Raw genomic sequence first — 21175 nt, 5'->3', positions numbered from 1 at the left:
TGTCAACCATTCATTCCGTGGACATAGAATGAATCAGGACAGGCCATCTGCCAGGACATTGGACAGGCCATCTGCCAGGACATTGGACCCCCCCCCCCCCCCCCCCGAATGTGAACTGCCAGGAGAGCCAAATCCCGAGAACTCACCAGACGAATCACTCGCAGCGATCAGCGACCTTGGTTCGATGCCAAGGACCACCTCGAACCCCCGTGGTTCTGGTAATGAACAACCGGGAAACAGTCTAAATGGAGCCGGACCGTCGATCTGCGAGAGACCCGAATCCTATGGAGCAACATCCACACAGCCGCGAACTTCCACGCCATGCTGTGAGCTAGACAGAGGGATGGAACCCACTGCCCCTAGCCAGCCTAGTGAGCACTAGTCACAAAGCTTCAAACAGGAGACGACACGTTCGTGAACACATCGAGTGAGGGCTCGGGTAGACGCCAAGGCACTGAAGCCCAAAAAACCCAAGGAGGAAGCCGGCGACACAGTAACCGACGCAAGGCCCCTGGAGGCTGAACCCAGCGGTCGCGAGAGAGTCAGAAGGGGGATCCCCGAAAGAATCAGAACAGCTGACGAAGCCACACCTGACCTGGCGGGTAGACCATCATGGCAAATTTCAAACTCCCACACAAACCCTCGAGCAACCGCCACGCTACGCGGGAGCCCCTCAGAAACAAAGGCGGGAATGCAGACGAAGCAGAGCCACCGGAGGAAGAGACAAGGAAGCAGTCCAAGCATCCCACACAAGACCCAGCCAAGACCAAACCTTAGAAGGAACCCGATGGGACTTCTGCTAGTTCACCTAAAACCCAAACCCGGTGAGCTGGGAAAGAACGAAATCCCTGGCGAGCCGACACGCGGTCAGGATGGGAGCACAAACCAGGCAGTCGTCGATGTAGGCCAGAACCTGAACACTTAACAGATGCAGGCGGGCCACCACGACCCAAGTAAGGCGAGTGAAAATGCGAGGTGCCAGATTCAAGCCAAATGGAAGGCAACAAAAGCGGTACCTTGACGTCCCACCAGAAAACCGAGCCAGTCCCTGAACCGCGGATGAAACGGGACATGCCAAAACGCATCCTGGAGAACCAGGGACACTATCCAAATACCTGGCTCCAACAGAAATGGCCCTGGGACAGAGTAGTCATCTGAAAGGAGGGGCAATAAACCCATGGGTTCAGACAAGACAAGACTAGAATGAACCGGAGGTCCGCGCAGTCCCATTTCACGACCAGAAACAGGCGGGAGATCCACCTGAGGGATGAGGACGTTTTGACCATGCCCAAGCAAACCCACTCCAAGACGACTTGACAAGAGCGCAGAAGTGGCCTGCCCTGCCAGCCTTGAACTCCCAATGGAGGAGCCACTCAACACCACCACAAGCCCCACAAAAACAACCCGATAGGTCCATGAATCGTGGGACCAGGCGTGAGCAAACAGAGCAAGCCTCCCCCTGCCCCATCAATGGGACGAACCGTGAAAGGGCTGACGCACGTTACGAGCACCCAAACGGCACAAAGGGCGATCCCCGCACTGAACAGAAACAGACAGCACCGAAACTGACACCACTGGCCTACCACGAGAGAAAGAACCTCGAGCCCTGGCATGATCCCGCTGAGGTGCCCCCCCTATTGCTACTCGTGTCTCTCTTGAGTGGGGGGGGGGGGTCAGGTTCTGGTTCATGGTCCCCGGTAGGCAAGAACTCCATGCACATTGACTGATGCCATAAAGTTATACATATCCATTCACCCTGAATAGCTCCGGGAAGCAAATGGGGCTCCCCCCCAGAAAAGAAGATAAACAATGAAGTTTTTTAAAAAAAACTCAAAACATGACATGAACAGCAACTCAAAATGACCCAAAGCAGTGCTGGGTGAGGACTAGTGACACCCAAGACATGACTCCAAGAATGGGGGAGAGATCGACTAACAATAATGCAATCCAAGGAAGACAACCCTTAAAACCCATGAATTATGGGACCAGGAGCTGATAAAATGAGCCAGATAACACCCAATGGCAGTGTCAATTGGGCAAACTTCAAAAGCACCAGAAAGAACCATAAGCAAGGGCAGCATTAGCAGGCACTCAGAGAAGGAGGATGCCAACACCTAGCTTTAAATAGTGGAGCATGCCAATGACATGTGGACCAGAGCACTACAGGTAGAACTTAATGCCATAACATCTGCAACAGAAATGCCTGTTTAGGGAAGTCAGATGTGGGCTGAGGTCAGACTGCCTGGTGGTAGTGATCAGTACTAACTAGTTTTGAACATGACTGAGTGAATCATTTGTGGAGACTTTTCAAAGTTTTGTTTTCTGTGAACTTTCCAGATGTCTAAGGCTTTGCTGATTTTCTGGAGGCTTTTTCCTGTGGGGTGGTGAATTGTCACTCGCTCCCTGCGAGATGACACTTGCCCCTTGACGGTACTTGGCCCCCTCCTTGTGAGGGGGGCCAAGTTCTAGCTCTGGTCTCCTGTAGGCCATACTGAAGTCACAAAGGTTCAGTGAGTCACTGGGAAGCTCTTTCCAGAAATACTGGATTTCTTGTACATACCTTGACTGTTTCTGTCTTTCCAGTGCCAGCAGGCCCTTCTGGTGCTCCTCCCAGATGTGCTTGGTAGGCCGTAACCAGGGCATGTTGAGCACGGCAAGTGAGGGGAGTTACCACTAAGCGGCCCTCTGCTCCAATGTATTCCCAACCCCAAGGCAGAGAACAGTAAAGCATCCTTGCTTCTATTTCATCTTCATTTAGATAGCACCTGGCACAAAAGATTAATGTACTGTAATGTCACAAGTTAATAATTTATGCCATGTGAATTTTTTGTTGTATTAATAGGTGTCATTTAAATCTAGTGCCAAGAAATGTCCATTTTTTGTGGTAGCCAAGTGGTTCTACTGTGTGAGGAGCTAAGCTCTTATACAAAGTTTGAGAAGCTAAGTGCATGGCTTCTGGGTTGCACTACAGAGTGCAACCCAGCCTCCTAAAATGATAATATATATATATAGCAATAATTTGGTTAAACATACAAAAATGGACTGTTGCAGCCAACAATTTTTACATTTTGTACTATTAATTTTGTAGAAGGCACAAAAAAAAATTAAATATTCTTAGGTCTACTTAAAAAAAGAGCACCCATTCCTCAAACATGAGCACCCGTCCCTCAAAAAACCAGTGTTGAATGTAATGAAACGCCATTTTCTGGGCGAGTCCCAGAGGCTCCTCCGGAGCTATCCAGGCTGATATGCTAATGTCAGAATTTGGCATCAGTCGAATCCCCACAAGACAAGGACAAGACCACACCAACAAAATACAGCAAACCTAAGAAGGGACAGAAAGAAAAAGGAATGACCTCCAAAAAACCTCCAAAACCCCCGCGCCCAAATATAGGCCCAAGACATGATAGCAAACTTCCATCAAAGTGGACTATTTACAGACATCATGGGCATGAGGGTAGATCGCAGTCTGGCTAGACTTAATTATACTGTGGACGACCTGAGAAACTCAAGCCCTGAAACAAGGAATCAGGGAAACTGGATCAATCCATAATGAATCCACCGAAGCAGAACTGGTGGCACGAAGGTAGCAGCAAAAAGCCACCACCAGACAAAGTGCATGATGCACCCCCAACCAAACCAGCGGGCATCTGGAAGTCTGCCGATTCATTCTTCACCAGAAAACAAGATCTGTAATAACGATGTCCAAATAATGGCTGCAACCGAACAGAGCACCCACGAGGGCCAAAGGAACAAAACCCCCGGTGCCTAAGAAGAGCATAAAGATCAACCCGATAACTGTAGGCCTTAAAAAAGTAAAACACCACTTTCAACAAAAAATCCTTGACTGAGGGAGGCCACTGTAAAACAAGCAGAAGAGAAATGAATGAAACCAGCCCAGAGACCAGGCATGCTTATGTGGCACATGAGCAGGCTGGAGGCAAAACAAGGTGTGAGAAAGCTTGTGAAATGGGGCCAAAGAATAATCAACCCCAAATGCAAGCTGGATCAGCTCTGTCGATGCTGCACAATAAGAGGCGACAGTATTCAGCATGAGATTCCAATCAAGAAACTGCCAAGAAACAAAGTACAAAACAACCTGCTCAGAACCTGAAGAGGAACGGTAAAGAAAGAAAATAGAAAAAAGACCACCAAAAAAACTCATACTGTCGCCGGGAAGAAGACCGAAGTTGGGACCCCACTAATCTAGCCATCTGATCACCATACCAACTGCGATAAAGATGAAACAAAAAGTCCAAACACATACAGTAGAAGAGAAGGTCGAACCAGCAAGGTACGTTACTCGCCCAATCCTCTGAAAGAGGTGGAGGTGCTGAAAGATGTTCAAAAAGCATCCATTGCAAAGGCTTCGCAGTTGGGAACTGGCACCATGTAAAGAGGCATATGCCAAGAGGTTGACGTCTGAGTGCCTGAATGTACAGCAAAGCCAGAGCAAAGAAGCGGCATTGACAGTCCATTCCATGGAAGAAGGCACCAGAACAGACCATTGGCCAGGATGTTGGACACTTCCTAGACATGAATAGCACAGAGATGCAAACCCGAGAACTCGGCAGACGAGCTACTCCAAGTGACCAGCCCAAAAGAGCTACCAACTAAAGACACCCCCCTCCCCCATTGAGAATGAATCACTGAGGAAAAGTCCGAATGGAGCTAGATCACCAAGCCCAAAGTAATCTGAACTCTCCGCAGTGCCTGGAACACAGCCGCAAACTCTGGCGCCAAACTGTATGACCGACAAAGGGAAGGGCACCATCGCCCCTTGCTGGACTGGTAAACACTGATCACAAAGCCCCCAACTGTCAGCCAAGGTGTCTGTGAACACATCGAGCCAGGGACCCTAACCCCCAAAACACTCTTAGAGGAAGCAAGCAATGCAGCAGATGGCACAGCGCTACCCGAGTCTGCACTCAACGATTATGAGAGCGGCGAAAGGGGCTGCCCCAAAGGAACCAGAACAGCCTCCAAAACCAAAGCCTGCCCAACAGGTAAACCAAAAGGGCAAAGTTCAGACTCCTGCACAGCTACTCAAGCAACTGCCGAATCATCCATCCCATCAACACCAGCAGATGGTAGTGCTGCAGCAAGGCCAAAGGACAATCCGAAGTTAGGCCCAACCAGGTTTGAATCTGGGACGGAACCAACTGGGACTTCCACCAGGTCACCAGGAACCTGAATCTGGTGAGCTGGGAAAGAACCAGATTCCTGGCCAGCAGACAAGCATACCTGCTGTTGTGCACACAACAGCCAGTCGTTGAGGTAGGCCAAAACCCAAAAATATAATGTATCTTTGTCATCATATCTTCAGTCACGTTATTGTGACTCATTGCCTGCAAAGAAAAGGTAATGTATCAGCTACCCTGCACCTGGGTTTACCCAAGATGAACTATGACAGGGTCACTAAAATAAGACAAAAGAAAGGATGGGTAGATGCATTTTCTTAGAATGCCAGAAAGCTTTTGACACAGTTCCTCATGAAAGACTAATAAACATGATGAAGAGACGAGCAGAAATAACCGGAATGGCACTGGACTAGGTATGGGAGTAGTTGCCAAACAGTAATCAAAGGGTCATACTTGGGAGGATATGTCAGGCTAGAGAGGGATATGAAGTGGTGTTCCACAATGGTCCAAGGACCATTGCTCTTTTTAATTTATGTAAATGACCTTGCAGAGGAAGTGAATTCATACATGTCAATGTTTGCATTGACTGAGGAAGGGTTCACTGAAAACAGAATTGTACTGAAGCCTCAGTATTTCACTCATTTCCTTGCTGTCATCTCTGAAAGTTCCATCACCTTTGCACACAAGGGCCCAATGCTGGATGTAGTTTTCCTTCTTGTTTTTACATACAAGAAATATTTTGGTTCCTCTCAATTTCACTTATGGCCTTTTCCTCTCTCTGCCTCTCTTGGATTTTATATGATTCTTTCAGCTTGAGCTCGATCATTTCTATTTCCCTACAAAGCCTTCCTTATCGTTGTTGGGATAGAGTGGAGCATTTGAGGTGTTCTACTATTTGTTTTCTTCACCTCTAGAGGGAGTGCCATTCCCTTTTTAGTTTGCACCTCTCTCTCATTTCTTAATGATAAGAAATAAGATAAGATACATGTATTTAAATATAACATACAGGGAAGGCAATTACCAGAAACAAGAAGGGAATAAGACCTGAGAAGAGACATAATTCCAACATTAACACAAGATCAATGGGACAAGAGTAGCATCAGCAGCATATGGGAAATTGGCAACATAAGTATCATTCAAGAATCTAAACCAACCATTTTGTATGGCTTTTGAGTCTATACACAATGCCTATGAAAGACCTTTACGTAGCACCAGCACAGAACCCACACCTTGTGAAGTATAAAGAGAAACTTGAGAAAGTTCAGAGGTTTGCAATTAGATTAGTACCAAAATTGAGAGGCCTCAGTTATCAGGACAGGTTGAGGGGGAACTCACCCTTCACAACCTTAGAGGAAAGAAAAACACATACAAGATCCCGAGGGGAGTAAACAAAGTTGACAAAGGAAGCCTATTTAAAATGGGGTAAGGCAAGGGGACATCAGTGGAAGCTGGACACACAACAGAGTCAAAGACATATAAGGCAGTTCTCTTTCCCTGAATGGGTGGTCGGTAGGGGAAATGCACTGAAAAAAGAAGTTGAAGCCAATTCCAACCACAGCTTTAAGAAAAAATATAATGAAAATGTTAATGCTGAGAGAAGTAATTAGCATGCCAGGTATCAATGGCCAGGAGGTGGGGGATGGGTGAGGGAGGAGGGGGGAATGTTATAAAAGCTAGATCTCTCTCTAACCCATAGTCACTGATAGGTAAGAGAAGGCTTCTCCAGAAAAGATAACAGGCATAAATTTAGCACGAATAATTTCAACTGATCAAGCATAAATAAACTATTGGAAAAAATACTTTAGTTAGAAATAATTAGTTTACCTGAGCTGAGCAAGCCAAGCAAATGATTCCTCATCACAAACAGCTCGACTGAGCAGGTCAATGAGAATGTCTCTTGCATATACCGTAACCACTATGAGGGTGGAGAGTGAATGACGAGATGGATTAGGAGGAATAGCGGAGGTTGTGCTCACTCTGGATGATGCTGGGGTTGAAGGGGTGCCAGGAGTCTCTGGAGAATGAGGTGTACTGACAGATTGCCTACTGCTGTCTAGATCACTTTTTCTAAGCATGGAAATAAGAGTCCGAACTTCACTCTGTAATGTTAAATTAAAATCAAATTTTACATTAAACCTTCTTTATATAGAAAATGGGAAATGCCATACCAGACTACTAAAGTTTGTGAATTATGTATAATGTACATCAGCTGATTTTTTCTTACAATACTATTGGTTCTCAAATAGTAGTTTCATTTAATATTCAGTACAGCCTTCACTGGGGTTCTAGAGCCAATTACACCAGGTGTGCATGTGTCAAAGCAATATTTCTGATCGCAAACAAATGCTTTTAATATAATATAATGGAAAACTGAAAGGACAATGAAAGTTTACATTCAAAATGAAGAAAACTGCTAGTTACATATAGGAGTTTCATGCAATCCACTTTCTTACTTACCTGTAGCTATATATTTATATGACAGTTTAATCTTTGATTGAACTTCATCAGCTAAACACTATTTACAATTGTATATAGTACTACGACAGTTGAATATAAACCATAGGTACTGTCCCCAGAAAACTTTAAGGATGTCAAGGTAAAAACATTAGGAAGGGGTCAAGTTATAATGTATTCAATGGGGGATCACTCATTTTATTAAAATAAGATTACTCATTATGATGAATAATTTTAGTCAGTAAATTTTATACATGCATATGATGAAGTTCTTTTAGCAGAGACTAAGAAATTAGGAGACTAATAAAAAATCAGCGTTGAATGTAATGAAACGCCATTTTCTTGGTGAGCCCCAGAGACTCCCTGGAGCTATCGGACTGATATACACTATATTAGTCTGGGGCATCAGCCAATTGGAGTTTTGCCTGCCCAAAACCTGCCCCGAATCAAGAGAGGCATAGGGAGCAATGGCCTATGGAAACCCCCATGTGTTTGGGAGCATTCCATGTCTGTCATCGACTGAAGTTAGGCACCCATAGAGGTAGGCATAACAAATCAATCCCCACCTGGTAAGAAATTGCAACCGAAGACCGAACAGAGACAGAACTCCACCAAAAACACAAGGAAACAAGCAAACGTCATTCACTGCTGCTTGTCTGCACACTGCTCCCCTCCCCAGGAGTGGGAGGAGATCTCCGGGATCCCCCGCGCCAGCTACTCTCACCTCCAATTCGTTGGCTGAGCCAATTCGGAGCCTCTAGGGCTCACCCATAAAATGGCGTTCCATTACATTCACGCTGGGTTTCTGTGGGAGAGCCCCTCTGGCTCCCTGGAGCTACCTAACCAAAGACAAGTACAGTAAAAGAGGGACTTACCCAGGAGGCGGCCGCCACGCACACATTAACTCGAAGTCGAGACAAGTGGCTGCAACCTGCGACCCATCTGCCACACACGAACGACCGGGACCAGAAATATTGACTAGATAAAGGGCAGCCAGGACCCTTTATTCCTTGATTCGAGCGTGTGGGTCTGAAAACCCATGCCTTGCACCCTGCGAAAAGGGCAGTCTACAAGCAAGGATGACTCCGGAACCTCATAATGCACCCAATACATGGAAGAAGAACAGTACTCCAATAAGGACGGATCCATCACAGAGGCATAATCTATGTCATGCAGGAGGTAAGCCGCAATAGCCTCCCTAACCTCCTTAGGCGAGAGTCGAGAGAGAGAAAACCGTGGGAAAGGGAACTCGGAACCGAACCCGGGAAGGAGCCGACGCCAAATCATATTCATACAAGGAAGTGGGTTGAGAAAACCCCTCCCCCTGAAACAATAAACGCCGCAAAGATTGTACCAAAACCCAAACAGGATCAAAAGGAGGCCCAAGCCCCCCAGGTCAACTCTCCAGCCCCAGGAGCCTCCAAACTACGTCCTGGGGCAGAGCCATTCTCCACCCCTGAAGAAAAGGCAGAGTCCAGTGGAAAGGCAGAAAAAAGAGGGTCTGCTGGAAGGACCCTGATTTCTCGGCAGGAGGAGCAGGTTCAAATGCCTCCGTCTCTGACTTGAATGGGGCAGCCCCCGAAACCGCCCAAGCCTCAACATCAATTAAACCCTGCCCCAACACCGATACCTTCAGACGTTTGGGAGCCAGGAGCAGGAGGGTGGGGAGCAGGGAGGTGGGGAGCAGGACGAACAACGCCAACCAGGGAAGGACTTGCGGGCACAGACTGAACCAAAGTGACTAACGGCCCCAAGTCCAGGTCCCAATAACCAAAACAGGGCAGCCTCAGAGCATTTGAGTGAGCAACCAACCTAGCACGTTGCAGCAACATAACCCGAACATGCAACATGGATGCCGCCTGAACCCGAACCTCAGTGACAGGGCAGCCTCAGAGCATTTGAGTGAGCAACCAACCTAGCTCACCTAGCTCAACCTAGCTTTTACCCTAGAGTGGGTAAAATGGAGCACGAGCAGAGAACACGTCTCACAAGATTCTGGGTCAAAGTTGTTGTTGACCCAACATGCAGCATGATGGAGGCAAGACAGGTGACTGTCACCCTGAGACAAGGGGCACAGAGCAACCTTCAAACTCACACAGGGTGAGGTGGAACTCAGAAGACACTCATAGGTCAACTGAGCCCCAACGGGGGCTTTCCAGGGCCTGTAGGCTGTCTGCTACGGAAAGCCCAGATAAGATACTGCTCAGCCGGTTAAACCCAAAAGCTGACAAAAGAGGATGAGCTATGAACTGGACTTCTGTGATGTGTAGATGTGTACAAGCACAGGGGCCTAGAGGAGGGATACCAATATACTCTATGTGAACTAAATAGCCAAACAAGGCAGACCCCCGTCCCAACAAGAAAAACAAAAAATAAAATAAAAACCCTGCAAAAGCACAATGCCACCAGAAGGAACAGGAACACGGCCATCACTTAGGTAAGCGAGCAGCACAGCACCTTGCGCCCCAACCAGCAAAAACACCACTTCCTACCTAAGGCTAAACAAAGGCCACAAAACCCCAGCTGGCCCCAAGGGTGGGGTAAATGCTGAGCAGCAAGAACCCCAACAGAAGTGGAATCTTGAAGGCTCTATGGAAGGTAATCCTAGAACCCAAGGGTAGTACTTACAGGAAGCTTAGAGAAGGTTGTCCTAAGCATATGCAGCCCCAGTACATTTAAGTTTCTCCTAGCCACCACACCACAAAGAGCAGGAAATACCACTAAGGCACATATCGGCCAAGAAATTGAGGCCAGAGTTGACGACTGCCCCAGCTCACTGGCTACTCACACCTACAAACTGGAGGTGTGAGTAGCCAGCGAGGTGAGGGGGAGGGGTGGGGTTGGGTCCCCCATCCCCCTCCGGGAAGTGGAGGGCTGCGCGATAAAGTGGCCGGCAGCAGTTAATGACATTTGCTTGTTTCCTAATGATTTATTGTTGGGGGAGTTCTGTCTCTCTGTTCAGTCCTTGGTTGCAATTTCTTACCAAGTGGGGTTTGTTTTGTTATGCCTACCTTTCTGGGTGCCTAACCCCAGTCGATGGCAGATAAGGAAAAAAAACGAACCACAAGAGAGTTTTCCAGGGCCATTGCTCCCTGAAACCTCTCTGAAGGGGCCAGGTTCTGGCCCTGATCCCTGGTAGGTCTGAACTCCATAGCTAATGTCCCAGTCTAATATAACATACATTAGCCCGATAAGCTCCAGGGAGCCATAGGGGATCCCCACAGAAAAAGGAATAGACAACTGCAACACAGGACCCAAAGCCACACAGGTCCAGGGACCCTGAACAGGAAACCTGGGAAACCAGAGCGCCAACAACAAGGTCACCGAAACACAACTGGTGACCCAAAGGCAGTAGCGAAAGTGTAACCAGACAACACGCTCGACACACCCCAGCCAAGAGAACGAAGCAACAAAGATCAAAGCACCCCACCCGAGTACCGCCGACCCAATCCTTGCCAGAAATGAAGGAGCCAGCATCAAACAAGAAAATGCCCACCAGGGCCAAGCAAACCAAACATGCATCAAAAGGGCCAACACAAATGAGGATAAGAAATAAACCCAAGTAAACCAGCCAATTTCTAGGTGAGCCCCATTGGCTCCCATGACACCCTCCCTCCGCCAAGGCATTGGACTTGTTTTCATCTTCATAGAACTGATGGTGATGCAAACAGCCAACCCTAGGCTGTGTCCCTCCTCCCTATAAACGAGGGGAAGGTGAAGCAACCGAGCTTCCACTAGTTTCGTAAAGTCTCTATCATTTGTTTACATTGTTGGTGGAGTTCTTTTGGTGGTTTTGAGGCTGCAGTCTCACCTATAACCAGCAGTGGTCTGTTTTGCTTTGCTGATTTTCTGGGCACTTCCCTGTTGGTGGCAGACATGAATAAAATCATAATAATTTTCTCCTATGTACCACTGCTCCCTGTGCCCCTTTGAGGGGGAAGGGGGGGGTCAGGTTGTGGCTCATGTCCTTGGAAGGCCAACAGAACTCTGTGATTGAGGGCACCTAGTAATATGGCACTATCAGAGTTGATGGCTTCAGGGAGCCAATGGGGCTATCCAGTTGATGTTTCATTACATTCAATGATTTTTTTATAATAATAAATGCATTACAATATTTACCTCTACTCTTTTCAAACATTCTTGCAGAGCCTGAGTGCCACCACAGATAGCTTGATGAACCTCTGCAGTCCAAAAGATGTGTCTTACTATTAGTGTTACTTGAAGGGGCCAAGATAGTAAGAGACTATCAATATCTTTATTACTGCTACCACTTTGTCGAGACCAAGTGTCGACACCAGCACATGTTTTCATCTTCAGCGTATAGATAAGAGATTCCTGAAACTAAAAGCAAAAAGTAACTATCAGATAAATCATTAAAACATGCTGAATATTACTAGCAAAATATTGGAAATAAGTGTAATGCAATATGTGGTTAATTAGAAAAATGTAACAATAAGCCCAGCAATATTCAGCCATAAAAATTAAAGCAATAATATGTAGAAATGAAATGCCTCTTTCTGGTAGAGCCCTGATGGCTCCGTGAAGCTCTATCACCAAGTAACATCTGCAGGAACCCCTGTATGGTCTATTACTGAACAGCCCGTCCTCATAAACAAAGACAAATTTTCGTTAACCTAGCCGTGAAACCCCCGTTTAAGAATGAAAAATGGTTTACACACAACTCAACTGATGACGTACGAACACTTCCGGAACAAGTGCTTTGCTGACGACTTTTATTCTAAACACAACGCTGTAAATGCTTCACCGACGTACTACAAATACAAATAATCGCCAACAGAACCTAAACACCTAACCTAACCAGTGCCTAAATATGCACAATATGCTAATATATAATAACATTAATTTATATTTGAGAAAAATTCTGTTTTGAATGAACAGCACGTTAAAATTGCTGAATACGTCTGTGGGGTAGACCGCTGGATGGAATGGACTTGTTCTGAGGATGGGTTGTAAATACAAATAATTGTCAACAGAATCTTAAACACAAGGTTTGCAAATAAATCATGGGATATGCACCATGACACAATAGCATGTTGTACTTCCTCTCTCTATGAAAGTCTTTCAGTCACTGAGCTAGTGAGCTGAGCTGGGATGGTAGCCAACTATGAAGAGTTGCCACCGAGCAGAAGTACAGTACTGCTTACCGACGCCCAAGTCTACCAAACAACTTTCTAAGAACTGAACCCCTGGGGACCTGTATACTCACGGGGACCTAGCAGGGGGAACCACCAGAAGAAAGAAGAGTACTCAGTACACAGGGGGGCAATAACCAAGGCAGACTTCCCCCCCACCAGGCGAGCAAACAAAAAGAAAGAAAACCCCGCAAGAGGACAGTGTACCCAGGCGGAACAGAGCCAGCTGCTATGATTAGTGAAAACAAGCTGCGCAGTACGCCGCGCCTCTTACCAGTGCAAACTGCCTCCTACCCTAAGGCGAACAAGGGAGACAGAACACCGGAGCACACAAAGGGCAGCCGAAAACCGAGCAGTAAACGGCCAACCAGAGGCAGAACCCAAGGAACCTGTGGAAGGTGGCCTCAAGGGCAGTACTTACTGGGCACCTAGGGAAGGTAACCCTAGACGCATGCAGCCCGAGTACTGAAGAATCAGTACTCGATACTGATTAACACTTTCGCGTGTCCATGTCGCTCTAGAGGTGCACCAATTTTTCTCGAGTCCGCGTAACCGACTCACTCACGAGTCACGAGAGAGAATATTTCTATAAAATCCATTTTTCATCCGATCGACTTGGGGATAGTTTCAAAGTGTGCGCCATGAAACTTTAAGAACAAGAGGTCATAGATATAAACTAGCTAAACACAGATGCCGAAGAAATATAAGAAAATTCACTTTCGCAAACAGAGTGGTAGACGGTTGGAACAAGTTAGGGGAGAAGGTGGTGGAGGCCAAGACCGTCAGTAGTTTCAAAGCGTTATATGACAAAGAGTGCTGGGAAGACGGGACACCACGAGCGTAGCTCTCATCCTGTAACTACACTTAGGTAATTACACTTAGGTAATTACAACAGAGAGGGGGAGGACCAGGCAGACCCCCCCCCCCACCAGGCAGAAAAAACAAAAACAAAAAAACAAGAGGAAAACGTACCCAGGCAGAACAAAGCCAGCCGCTATAATAGGTGATAACTTGCTGTGCAGTACCCTGCGCTCCCCCAGTGACAAAAACTACCTCCTACCCAGAGACAGCAAGGGCAAGAAAACCCCAGCTGACCTCAAGGGCGGCCAAGTACTGAGCAGTAAAGGACAAAGCGGAGGTAGATCCCAAGGTGACTTGTTGAAGGAAGCCCCAAGCCCCAAGGGCAGTACTTACAAGGCATCTAGGGAAGAGAACACTAGGTGCATCCAGCCTGAGTACCATACATTATTTCTCCAGACTCTCACACCACCTATAGAGACAGCCCACACCACAAGGCACAGAACTGAAACAAAACCGAAGCCCGAGGCACCCAACTGGCTAGTAATCACATCAGCTAAGAACTACTGGTTGGATCGCCGGCGTGAAGGGTCTGGGCTCCCCATTTCCCCTCCCGGGATGGGGGGGTTGCGCAAACAGTGGCGCGGCAACATAATGACGTCATGTTAAATTTGCTAATTTTGTTTGGGGAGTTCTGTCCACTTGTTTAGCTTTCAGTAGCAATATTTTCACCAGAATAGGTGTTTGTTTTGGGGCGCCAACCTTTCTGGGTGCCTGTCCCGGTCGATGGCAGACATAGAATGCTCCCAACCACACGGGGGTTTCTATAGGCCATTGCTCCTCGTGCCTATCTGAGGGGGTCAGGTTCTGGCTCGTGGTCCCCAGTAGGCAAGAACTCCAAGCACTTTGACTGATGCTAGAAAGTTATGCATATCCATTCAGCCTGGATAACTCCGGGAAGACGACGGGGCTCCCCCCAGAAAATTCATCAAAAATCTATTTTTTAACATAGAGATGTATTTTTCACGACTCTGATGCCATATGTCATGAGATTTGTTTAACAAAAATTTCAATTTTTTCATCTTTTAACGAATATATTTATATTCCATTACCCTAATGTTGGTACAGTATACACAATTTTCAGAAAACATGTTTTCTCTCCCCTTGGTCTTTACTCCTTCTTTCCCTAGTGATTTTGCTGGCTTGCCTTTTTTTTAGCAATTCACAGGCTTACCTACCCCTATCAACTTGTAGAAAGAATTTATTTCTTCGGTCCTGCTCTCAATGACGTTTTGCTTCAAAAAAGTTTAGTTTCAGTTTCTCTCATTCTTCCTTTGAAGACATGGTCATTTTAATGACCATAATTTCCCTTCTTCATCACTGTAATTTCCTAACATTCCTGAGTATATCTTGCATCTATTTAGGGTGATCCTCAAGGGTCGATCTTTCACTTTTTTGTACCTGCCAATTCTCCTGTAGTCACAGACATTATCTTTGGTTGTAAGACCTTCCACTAGCTAAACAACTTTATCTGCTACTTCTGTGGCTCTTTCTGACCTAGATATCATTTCTTTCTTTGCAACCAAAAATTTCTACCGACTTGCTTCGATCAACTGTTTTGCACCAGTTTCAGATTTGATGCCAGTTCCTTTCTGACTTCCAGCCTATTGTCTGTGGTTTTTTGATTGCTACAGTTTCTTCACCACTTCTATTATTTCTTTCTCCCTGGCCACTTGTGCATATCCTCCTTGCACTGTTCTAATCCCAGTGTAACTTCCTCCATCTATACTAACAAGTTCTTTGTCCTTTTGGATTTCCTTGTGTAGCTTACTGTATTCACTCATGTTTAGATTTGCTTCTTCAAAAACTATTTTCAGTACTTTATAATCCCCTCCAAGGCTTTACTTTTACCTTCCCTGTGAGTTTTGTCTTTGCATAATTCCTCCTTTTATCCTTCAAACTTTACTACTCAAGTAGTCATTACTTTCTCTCAAATTTCTGATACTTTTCACATGATGGTTTACAATAATCTAATTTTGCAAACTGCTCATACTAATACTGTCCTCATTAAATCCACCAATATTCAGCTCTGTTTTATTTTTCCTCTTGCCGGTGGTCATCTTGGTTTTCATTGTCTGCAACTGCTTACTCTTGCAACTTTTACTCTTGCAACTTTTACTCTTGCAACTTTTACTCTTGCAACTTTTACTCTTGCAACTTTTACTCTTGCAACTTTTACTCTTGCAACTTTTACTCTTGCAACTTTTACTCTTGCAACTTTTACTCTTGCAACTTTTACTCTTGCAACTTTTACTCTTGCAACTTTTACTCTTGCAACTTTTACTCTTGCAACTTTTACTCTTGCAACTTCTACTCTTGCAACTTCTACTCTTGCAACTTCTACTCTTGCAACTTCTACTCTTGCAACTTTTACTCTTGCAACTTTTACTCTTGCAACTTTTACTCTTGCAACTGCTTACTCTTGCAACTTTTACTCATCCAATTTGTTTCACACTCTCATGCACATTTGGGTTATCTCAGCTATTTTTCAAATTCCCTACAGAGTGGTAGACAGATGGAACAAATTCAGTGAAAAGGTGGTGGATGTCAAAATCATCAATAGTTTCATATGACAAAGTCATATAACAAAGAGTACTGGAAAGACTGTACACAACAAGAGTAGCTCTCATCCTGTGGCTACACTTAGGTAATTACAGCCAGGCACACAAAATTGGTAGATAGTGCTGGAAAGTGATATGGTCAGGGCAATATTGGTTTAGTGGCAGAAAGTTACATAGCAATGACTGAGGCTTCTTCGGTTTGTCTTATATTACAGAATTGATCAATCAACACTGGGTTGAGATATTACTCCACTGATAACCAAACCACACATCAGAAAGTGAAGCAACGACCTTTCGGTCCGTCCTGGATCATTATCAAGTTGTGTGATACACTACTTCATAAAGGACCACTACAGACCAAAATGTCCTCTTTTTCTTCGTTTTTTGATGTGTGGTTTGGTCAACATATCAACAGACACATTATTTTGATTCATCGTCTGCATACTACTCTTACAGGAGTTATTACATTCTTGTAAAGCCACTGGCATGCATAGCATTTCAGGCAGGTCCTTTAACTTAATTTTTTTCCCGGAATACGACCCGCCAAATTGTTTAACAACCAGGAACCCATTCACTGCTGGGTGAGCAATTAAGGATTGGCACCCGGTCAATCCTCCCCAACCAGGATATGAACCTAGGATACAATGTATTCTTGCACCAACTATGTGATGAGACCATTTGAAAAGTAATTGTAAAGCCTTTTGTCAAATGAGCTGTAAAGTCTGTAGAGCTCTGAGGTCAATGGTGCTGTGGGTGGACCAGAAAGCTGTGAATATGGTAGTATCAAGAAAACTTGGCTCAGAAAACCTATTTAAACTGAGGAACAATGAAGAACAACTAATTTCATCTTCATAGAATCCCACCTTGTGCTAAGAACTCTCAATGTGACACCCATTACCCATGTAGATGTGCAACTTTATCAATACATTTTCATCAATTATTTTGATGAAAATGTATATTTTCATTTCATTTATATACCATATACTTTTCAGAAATCTTAGAGATGCCTAAAATGTAGAATTTTCAAATTCTTAACATTTTTATACATTTATGTTTATTACTGAAATAGATTATGAATTGTTTTTCAAACTGCAAATGGAATGTACTTAGTAATTACTAAGTCATGCAAAAACTCGTATAAAGACACGAGAATTACAACTACTGTACTGCCAAACATAATTAGACATTTTATAAAGACTACAAATTCTAAATGCACACACTATATAACATTATCACAAGTACTGAATCCTTTATTTATAAAGACGTTCATAATTTCTTAGTATTTTACGTAATGTTCTCAGCCTTAACAGATTATGAAGAATGTTACTGTATTTGATAATACTAAATTAAAATATTATTAATCTAATTTTCATTGCAGTCTTAGATAAATAACCAGCATTGAATGTAATGAAACGCCACATTCTGGGTGAGCCTCAGAGGCTCCCTGGAGCTTAACGGGCTGATATATATGAATTAGACCAAAGCATCAGTCGATTGGAGTTCTTGCCTCCCGGGGACCACGAGCCAGAACCTGGCTTCCTCAGAGGCACGAGGAGCTATGGCTTGTGGAAACCGCCATGTACTTGGAAGCATTCCATGTCTGCCATTGACCAGGGTTTGGCACCCAGAAAGAAAAGTGTAACAAAACAAACCCCACATGGTAAAAATTGCTATCTAAATTCAAACAGGGAGGCAGAACTGCCAAACTAAAACAAGTAAACTTCACTAACGCTGCCGCGCCGATCATCCGCGCAGTCCCCCCCATCCTGACAATCGGACTGAGTCCACCGCCTCTGGCTGGCCTGGTGAGCACTTGTCACAAAGCCCCAGCCTAAAGAGACGAGGCATCCGTGAACACATCAAGCGAGGGCTCCAGTAGGTGCCAAGGCACTGAACCCTGAAAAACCCGAAGAGGAGTCCGCAATGTAGCAACCGACACAAAGGCCGCGGGGGCCTAACCCAACCATCGCAAGAGCAGCGGAAGGGAGATCCCCGAAGGAATCAGAATAGCCTCCAAAGCTATACCTGACCCGTAGGTCAACAAGCATGGCCAAGTTCAGACTCCCGCATAGCTGCTTAAGCAACCGCCGAGTGACCCTCCAGAAACCCTCCAGAAACACGCGACGACAGGGACTGCAGCAGCAGTAACAACTCAGGAGGGACAGACAAGTAAGCAGTCCAAGAGTCCCACACAAGACCCAGCAAAGTCCAAACCCGGGATGGAACCAGATGGGCTTCCTTCAGTTCCCCAGGAACCTGAACCCAGCGAGCTGGGAAAGAGCCATACCCCTGGTGAGCAGACACGCGGACTGGTTGGAAGCCCACGCTAGCCAGTCGTTGAGATAGGCCAGACCTCGAAGCCATAACAGACACAGACGGGCCACCACAACCCGGATGAGACGCGTGAATATGCGAGGTGCCAGATTCAGGCCAAATGGAAGGCAACAAAAGCTGAAAACTTGCCGCCCCGCCACAAAACCTAAATAGTCCCTGAATCCCTCAAACCCATGCCATGCCCTCAACGAAAGGAAAGGTCAGTCTGCTAACCAGGAAGATTCCCATACCTCATAACGTACCCAAAAGGGGAAGGTCAAACCGAACTCAAAAATAGACGGATCCATCACTGAGGCGTAATCCGGGTCTCACAGGAGGTAAGCTGTAATGGCCTCCCAAACCTCCTTGGGCTAGATTCAAGAAGCTGAAAACCCCCGGAAGGCAGGAACCAAAGAACCCAGGGAAACCCGGAACAAAACCCGGGGAGGAGCCAAACCCAAATCATACTCGTACAGGGAAAGAGGGCACGAAAACCCCTCCCCCTGCAACAAAAATCCCCACGACGAGGGTACCATCACCCAAGTAGGGTCAAATGGGGCCCAGACCCCCAAATTCCACTCCTCCCCAGCCCTACGGTCCTCCACGCTAGGACCCCGGGCAGAGCAGTCCTCCACACACTCTGCCCCCAAAGAAAAGGCCAGAATCTAGGGAAAAGGCTGAGAAGAAGAGGGTCCACTGGTAAGACCCGTAAGCCTCGGCAGGAGAAGCAGGCTCGAATGCCTCTGCCACCGACCTGGAAGGGGTAGTCCCTGAAGCTGCCCATGTCTCATTTCTATCTAAACAACACCAACAGGGAAAGGTCATGGGAGTGCAGACAAAGCCAAAGTCGAAGCAACTAATGCCCCCAAGTTTGGGGTCCCTATAACCCAAGCAGGGCAGCCTCAGGGCATCCGGGTGAGCAACTAACCTAGCGCGCGCTGCAGCAACCAATACCTAGCATGCAATGCCGAAGCCGCCTGTACCTAAATATCAAAATCAGAAGACTGGGTAATCTGGAGCATGAGCAAGGACGAAGACTCCCAAGACTCCGGGTCAAAGATGTCATTGACCAAACAGGCAGCATGACTGAGGCAAAACTGATGAGTGTAACCCTGAGACAAGGGAACAGAGCAACCTTCAAACTCGCACTTGGCAAATTGGGACCCAGAGGACGCATCCATAGGTCCAAAGACCTCAAAGTGGTTTTCCTGGGCCCTTAAGCTGACTGCTAAGCCCAGGCAAGGTATTGCTAACAGGTTGGGCCCAAACTACCAAGAGAACTGCTAAAAACCCTGAACCCCCGTGAGGTGTACAAGCACAGGGGCCTAGTAGAGGACCACCAATACAACAAAAGGGTGGATAATCGAAGGGGACAGACCCCGCCACCAGGCAAAAGAAAAACAGAAAAAGAAAACCCCACAAAAGCGCAAAGTCCCCAGGAGGAAAAGAACCGGCCACTGAGAATAATGGGAGACAAGCTGCACAATACCTTGTGCCCCTACCAGCAACGATACCACTTCCTACCCAAGGCCAAACAGTGGCAACAAAAACCTCAGCTGGCCCCCAAGGGCGGGCAATTGCTGAGCAGCAAAAGACCCCTACGGAAGTGGTTCCCAAACGCCCTGTGGAAGATAACCCCAAGGTGCAAGGGCAGTACTTACAGGGTGCTTAGGGAAGGTAGCCTTAAGTGCATGCAGCCCTAGTACTGATGAATTACTCCTGGCCTGTGCACCACACACAGAATATACCACAAGACACAGAACTGCAGGAGTCAGAGGCCAGAGTCAACGACCGCCACAGTTCACATCAGCCAAGGAAGTGAATGCTGTAGCAGCTGGCACAGGGGATCCACCCCCCCCCCTCCTGGATGGGGGCTGCATGGACGATTGAAGCAATGGCATTAGTGACGCTTGCTTGTTTTAGTTTGAGAGTCCTGCCTCCCTGTTCAGTTTTAAGAAACAATTTTTACCATATGGGATTTGTTTTGTTACATCTACCTTTCTGGGTGCCAAATCCCGGTCGATGGCATATGTGGAATGCTTCCAAACACATGGGGGGTGTCCATAGGCTATTACTCCTCGTGCCTCTCTAAGGGGGGCCAGGTCTTCGCTCATGGTCCCCAGTAGGCAAGAACTTCAATCGACTGATGCCACAGTCTAATACATACATCTGAGCCTGGTAAGCTCCAGGGAGCTGTAGGGGCTCCCCCACAGAAATAGGACTATTACCTGGAGCAGCCAATTTTCAATGCTTTGATGGGCATTAGCTGTTGGCAGTTTCTTGATAAGTGAAACAACCTCGCCTTCCTTGCTGGAAACTGCATAAATATCACAATTGTCATCCAAGTGCAGGGAGTGGACACCATCAAAGCATTTTCTGGTGTGATTTTCAAGGTGCATCACATCCTTTTCACAAAGCAGAGAGATCAGTTCCTCATTTGAGAGGAAAAACAATCTGAAGATTAAAAGATAAAAAATGAATGAAATATGGTTGAAATCCTATAGGGCTACTGAAGAAGGTAAGTCTGATCTATATTTCTATTTCTCATATCTATAATTTTATTCAAAAACCTTAATTTTTTCAATGTGGGTGCAGTACGGTGCAACCTTAATTTGAAGAAGCTCCTTTTAGCAAATCTCTGGTTCCAAAGTACACTTTCTAGGCCGGATTTACTGACCTACTTCTCTGTTCAAGT

General features: G+C 46.1%; 1 protein-coding gene across 2 annotated transcripts in view; it reads right to left on the bottom strand.

Annotated features, from left to right (window-relative positions):
- The window catches only part of LOC123768912 (dynein axonemal heavy chain 7), a 339155-nt gene that overhangs the window by 203387 nt on the left and 114593 nt on the right, over window positions 1-21175 (bottom strand). For both annotated transcript variants that reach the window (XM_069309142.1, XM_069309143.1), the window contains 4 exons: window positions 20709-20934; window positions 11715-11936; window positions 6966-7240; window positions 2561-2765 (listed from right to left, as the gene is read on the bottom strand). In XM_069309142.1, the coding sequence (XP_069165243.1) occupies window positions 2561-2765; window positions 6966-7240; window positions 11715-11936; window positions 20709-20934 (928 nt within the window). The remainder of the gene's footprint in view (window positions 1-2560; window positions 2766-6965; window positions 7241-11714; window positions 11937-20708; window positions 20935-21175) is intronic.

The sequence above is a fragment of the Procambarus clarkii genome, chromosome 64 (assembly GCF_040958095.1).
Source record: "Procambarus clarkii isolate CNS0578487 chromosome 64, FALCON_Pclarkii_2.0, whole genome shotgun sequence".
Classification (NCBI taxonomy): domain Eukaryota; kingdom Metazoa; phylum Arthropoda; class Malacostraca; order Decapoda; family Cambaridae; genus Procambarus; species Procambarus clarkii.
This window is presented reverse-complemented; position numbering and strand designations above follow the sequence as displayed.